Here is a 6,000-nt window from a genome sequence, read left to right on the forward strand (position 1 = left end):
GCGGGGGGGGGAGGTAAGCACCACAGACCCTCGTGTAGTGTAGGTGGTCAGGACGTATGATTAAATGGAGTTGTTGGAGGTCTGGACTAAGGTACAGGATGCTGAGCCTGAAAAGAATTAGGAATCGATCAAAAAGAAATGACAAAGCGGGAAATATAAGCAAGATCCATGCAAAAGAGTGACTGAATCGGTCAGTATTCCAGCAGAAGCCAGATGGTGCACTCCAAGGGCTAATATGGAGAGGACTCAGTGAAGGGATTTTTACAAAGGTGTGGGCAGGGCTAATAAACCAACAAGGGCTGGTGAGGCACCCAGGGACTCCCGACAGCAGGAAGCCTTTAGCAGTCTTAAACCTGCCCGGAAGGTTACTGGAACCTGGTGAGAGTTGGAGGCAAAGGGAGGGGGCTGGAGTAGCTCCAGTGGAAGTCAGGGTCTCAGGCAGCCGAACTCAGCCACTGCCGAAGATCTGCTAGTCCCCCCCACTGGCCTATTCTGATGGGGAGCCAGAGGGCAGGGGAGGCCGCGTGACGCTGCCCAGAACAGGGCAGAAAAGATGGAGAGTAGATCTGGAAAGGTAATGAGAGCAAGAGATCAATGAGAGGAGGCAGAGAGGGAGATCAGAGTTCACCAGCAACATTTTATTTGCAGGTTAGCCACACGGTAGTTAGAAATGATCTGAGCCAGGGGAGCCTGGGTGGCTCAGTCGGTTCAGCGTCCGACTTTGGCTCAGGTCATGATCTCACGGCTCGGGAGTTGGAGCCCCACATTGGGCTCTGTGCTGACAGTGCAGAGCCTGGAGCCTGCTTCGGATTCTGTGTCCCTCTCTGGCTCTGCCCCTCCCTGCTCAATCTCTCTCTTTCTCAAGAATCAATAAACATAAAAAAAAAAAAATTAAAAAAAAAAAAAAAGATCTGAGCCAGATAGAATTGCTTTTGCTTTCCAGCTCTGCCTTTAGGTCATGATGTGACTTAGGAAAAAAATTACTTGACCTCCGTTGAGTCCTGCTTTCTTCATTTGGGAAGGCAGGGTATCCACCTTGCGTGGTAAGTGTCGAGCACGATGCCTGACACACTGCAAACAAGGCCTCAACAGAGCCGGCTGTTTGAAGTCATCATCACCGCCATCACCAGCAGGACGATGCGCTGTCACTACAGACGCAGCCACGGTACCAAAACGACGGTTAAAAGGAACTATCCACATAAGGCACGTCGTTACACCGAGGCACACAAAAGGAGAAAAAGGTATCGGGATATAAATATGGAGTGTCCACGATTAATACGGTTCATCCAAAGGGTAAATGTACATTGCGTGACGGATGAACGGGGCAAGGGAGAGCAGTCCTGGGAGCTGCATGCTGAGGCTGAATGGACTCACCTACTCTGTAAAACCTGTAAGTCAATATCTGCCCGACATTTCTAATGCGCCTAACATGGCAGTCAATTATGAGTGACTGAAAAGAAACTAAGGATAAGGTATCATCCCTAACCTCAGAAACCCAACAATCTCATTGAAAGCTTACGAATAGAACCCGAAATACATGAGAACATCCTGTGGTTCTGCAGACCAAGTGCAGTGAGTGTCCAAGAAGGGAAAGAGCTAACGGGCTGGAGTCCTTGGTGAGAAATTCAGGGGAGCACGGTCGGGGGAGGGGGGGCCGGGGAGGAAGGGGACGGAAGCTGAGACAGGTGAAGGACATCAGAGAGAGAAAAGCGCTGGGAGTAGGGAGTCCTCCGAGGATGCCACCCTAGAGGGACTCTGGTCAGAGGACGATCCAGATTGCCCTGCAGGTGCCGGACCTGCTGTTCTGCTGCACCTGTGACGTTGGGGCAAAGAGGAAATGGCTGTTTCCACGCTCAGTGCTCACAACAGTGAGCACTAAGCACGGTCTGTAGCCCCACGTGCCCCACAGCTGCCGCGGAGGCAGTTTTTATGTGCACGTGGCAGGAGACCTACCTTTGGGCTTCTAGCTGGGAACGCCGAGCAAGGCACTAACCGCTTTGGTTTTCAGGTTCTTTGTCTACAAAAGGAGACTTGTCATGAGGGTTACAGGAGATGTGCATAGAGATGAGCATGTGACCGGCCTCTGGCACAACGGGGACTGACCAGGAAGAGGGTCTCCCCCTCGTGGAAGTGCTCATTCTGTAGGTCTGTCTGGGGTAGGGCTTTCTGGAAGTCTGGGCAAGTGTGCTGTGTACCCCCGGCTGCTATGAGTGGCCTGGGTCCTGCCGTTGCTCCCTGCGGGGGCTTCCAGGCCCTGTGCCCACACACCCTGCTCTAAGGACACTTGAGACAAACAGAGAACTCTTAGCTGAACAGGAGGCAGGCTGGGAAGGAGAGAGACAGCAGAGGGCCACACCTGGCTTTGTCCTGCCAAGGAGACATGATGGGGCGACGGGCAGCCAGCAGTGGGCTAACTATAACCCTATAAGCAGCCCTCTAAACCAGGGCACTGGAGAGTGGAGAGGGGTTGTTTTTGGTAACCCCACTGCGGTAGCGGGTGTGACCACGGCTAAAAAAAATAAAAATTTTAGATTTAAAAAAAAAAAAAAGAGGAACGTCCAAAATCAATTCAACTTGTACAGAATGCCTACTACCAGCCTGCTAATGTGTTAGGCGCTGAGGCACAGAAAAAGAACAAGATAGTCTCTGTTCTCAAAGAACTCAAGGCGTCCCCACGGAAAACGAGGGAAGCGAGAGGAACAAAAAATCGGGTATCACAAGGCAGTGCGACAAATGCTGTAACAGAGACTGGTCATTCCGTAAGAGAGGGCCGGAGCACCGGGATGGCAGGCACCGGCCAGGGCTTAGGTAGCAGGCAGGGTCTCGTGCGGGAACGACCTAGAGCTTAGAGGCCCCTGCACCCCAATCCGTCCACCCTCGGCGGAAAGGAGGCAACTACATCACACTGCGGATGAAACCGTAATCTGAGAGCCAGGACGTGCTTTTTAAGGCCGGAAGGGTCGAATTGCTGGCTGGGACGGGAAGGCCACCTTGACACAAGGAAGGGCCAACTCCGCAGCGGCGAGACCCGGGGACACCTTCCCCGCTCCCTCCCACCCAGGGCTGCCGGACAAAACAGCAGCCGTCCAGTTCGGTTCCAGTCCGGGCACACGAGGCATAGTTTCAACATATAGGCGCTTCCCGAGTACTCACGGGGCACGCACGCTGGGCCCGGCCCACACGCCTCGGTTCCCGGCGGGCTGGCGGAGGGACGCCCAACAAGCGATCGCGGGTCATCTTCCCTTCATCCGCGGGTCTCCGGCCCGGGGGACGCGGCCCGAAGTTCGTCCCGTCCCAGGCTCCGTCTCCGCTGACCGGAGATGCGGCGGGGGAACAGGCGGCACGCGCAGAGCTAAGCCGCCGCGACTCCGGGACCACGCCGGCCGCCCTCCGGGAGCCAGGGCACCACGCCTCCCTCAAGGACCGGAAGTCCCGCCCCCGCCGAGGGAAGGCGCGGCAGCGACACAGCCAATCCGGAGGAAGGCACGCTCGGCCGGGCCACTGAGAGCGCGGCGCGGCGCCTCCGACCGGAAGCGGGGCGGGGGCGGGGCCTCCTGCCGGAAGCGACCGCCCGGCCGAGGTTTCGGTTGGCGGCCGGCGGTGGGAGATGCGCCCGCGAGCGAAGGGCGGGCGTTCGAAGGCAGCTCGGCGCTGGGGCTGAGCGGCTGAGGCGCCGCGCGGTCATGGCCCCCACCAAGCCCTGGGGAGAGTGGTTCCTGGGCCTGCGGGTGCCGCCCGCCGGCGTCTTCGGGGTGGCCTTCCTCGCCCGGGTGGCCCTGGTTTTCTACGGCGTCTTCCAGGACCGGACGCTGCTCGTGCGGTACACGGACGTCGACTACCGGGTGTTCACGGACGCCGCGCGCTTCGTCACCGAGGGGCGCTCCCCGTACCTGCGGGCCACGTACCGCTACACCCCGCTGCTGGGCTGGCTGCTCATGCCCAACGTGTACCTGTGCGAGCTCTTCGGGAAGTTTCTGTTCATCAGCTGCGACCTGCTCACCGCCTTCCTCCTCTACCGCCTGCTGCTCTTCAAGGGGCTGGGCCGGCGCCGGGCTTGCGGCTACTGTGTCTTCTGGCTCCTTAACCCGCTGCCCATGGCGGTGTCCAGCCGCGGCAACGCCGACTCGATGGTCGCGGCGCTGGTGCTGGCGACGCTGTACCTGCTCGCGAGGAGGCAGGTGGCGTGCGCCGCGGTGTCGTACGGCCTCGCCGTGCACATGAAGATGTACCCGGTGACCTACATCCTGCCCATCGCCCTGCACTTGCTCCCGGAGCGCGGCGACCCCGGCCGGCCCCGCTGCCCCTTCCAGGCCCGCCTGTATGAATTCCTCAAGAGGCTGTGCAGTCGGGCCGTGCTGCTCTTCGTCGCCGTCGCCGGGCTCACGTTTTCCGCCCTGAGCTTCGGCTTCTACCAGAAATACGGCTGGGAGTTTCTGGAGCACACCTACCTGTACCACCTGACGAGGCGGGACATCCGGCACAACTTCTCGCCCTACTTCTACATGCTGTACTTGACCGCGGAGAGCCCGTGGAGCTTCTCCCTGGGCCTCGCCGCCTTCCTGCCGCAGTTCCTCCTGCTGTCGGCCGTGTCGTTCGCCTACTACAGGGACCTCGTCTTCTGCTGTTTCCTGCACACGGCCATCTTCGTGACTTTTAACAAAGTCTGCACCTCCCAGTACTTTCTTTGGTACCTCTGCCTGCTGCCCCTGGTGATGCCGCTGGTGAGGATACGGTGGAAACGCGCCGTGGTTCTCCTGATGCTGTGGTTCATCGGGCAGGCGCTCTGGCTGGCTCCTGCGTACCTCCTGGAGTTTCAGGGAAAGAACACCTTTCTGTTTATCTGGTTAGCGGGTTTGTTCTTCCTTCTTATCAACTGTTCCATCCTAATTCAAATTATTTCCCATTACAAGCAGGAACCCCTGGCAGAGAGAATCAAATATGACTAATTCGGGCTCCCGTTCTTCTGCCACTTCTAGTACATTCGGATGGTGCCGAACGGGCCAGAAGAGAGCTTTGGAGACATTTTTGAACATCCTGTGCACGCTGGTGAAAGTTCAGTTGGGAGCATGAATCCCGGCCCGAGGGAGATTAAAACGAATGGTTGCCTTGTATATAAAGGGGACTCAATAATTGAGGTCCACCTCTAGGAAATCTTAGGCCTCATTCATCGGGAACACGATGGGAAGGAAAGGTCACTTGTTTCAACACCGAAAGGCTGATGAAACTATCAGATGCCAAAAGGTTTTGGAAGAAAAATAGAGGAATGTAGTCAGTCCCGGGGTCTAACCCAGTATTCATACCAGCTACACTATGCTGCAGTCTAAAGCTGTCTTTTCAACCCCCCCACTTTTTCTTTTGAAAGCTTTCCCAATAGCTGTGAAAACTCGCGGAATGTTCCTAAAGTACAGCTTTTAGATGTAAAGTGGTAAATATTAACTCTTGTGCTTAGGTTGGGAAAGTTCATTCTGTATTAAAAGTGGGGGCTTAGAAAAGAGCCCAAAGAATTTAAACTGTAATCATGTTTCACATATCTGTTTCATTACTTAGTTTTTCAGCACTTAGTCTCATGGTATTACACTACCATTTGGTTTTATGCAGAAAGGATTAAATTAAAATTCAGCCATCTTTAAACTGAAGTCATTACATTATTTTAAAATAGCATCTTGCTTTTGATGTTTGAAGTCCACAAACTATTAAGGACATTTTAGTGTTCTTTTATACCCCTTTGTTTTTAATTTTCTGATTGCTTTTTTTTCTAGTTTTCTTTTTTTTTTTAAATGTTTATTTATTTCTGAGAGACAGACAGACAGAATGCTAGCAGGGGAGGGGCAGAGAGAGAGGGAGGCACAGAATCCGAAGCAGGCTCCAGGCTCTGAGCTGTCAGCACAGAGCCCTACTTGGGGCTCGAACCCATGAATCGTGAGATCATGACCTGAGCCGAAGTTGGACACTTAGCCTGACTGAGCCCCCCGGGCGCCCCTAATTTTCTGATTGCTTAAA

The 6,000-nt window shown here is 55.1% G+C and overlaps 1 protein-coding gene and 1 non-coding gene across 2 annotated transcripts; both read left to right on the forward strand.

Moving 5' to 3' along the window:
* Positions 1-1,775: 1,775 nt before the first annotated feature.
* On the forward strand, positions 1,776-1,902 carry LOC122212513. The gene has a single exon (XR_006199189.1). It is a non-coding gene; the product is annotated as a small nucleolar RNA SNORA43 (small nucleolar RNA).
* Positions 1,903-3,586: 1,684 nt separating this feature from the next.
* Positions 3,587-5,736, forward strand: PIGM (phosphatidylinositol glycan anchor biosynthesis class M). Its single transcript, XM_042925078.1, has one exon. It carries the CDS (start codon positions 3,684-3,686, stop codon positions 4,944-4,946), a length of 1,263 nt encoding a protein of 420 aa, XP_042781012.1. The 5' UTR covers positions 3,587-3,683; the 3' UTR covers positions 4,947-5,736.
* Positions 5,737-6,000: the final 264 nt, after the last annotated feature.

This window comes from Panthera leo, chromosome F3, assembly GCF_018350215.1.
Source record: "Panthera leo isolate Ple1 chromosome F3, P.leo_Ple1_pat1.1, whole genome shotgun sequence".
Taxonomy (NCBI): domain Eukaryota; kingdom Metazoa; phylum Chordata; class Mammalia; order Carnivora; family Felidae; genus Panthera; species Panthera leo.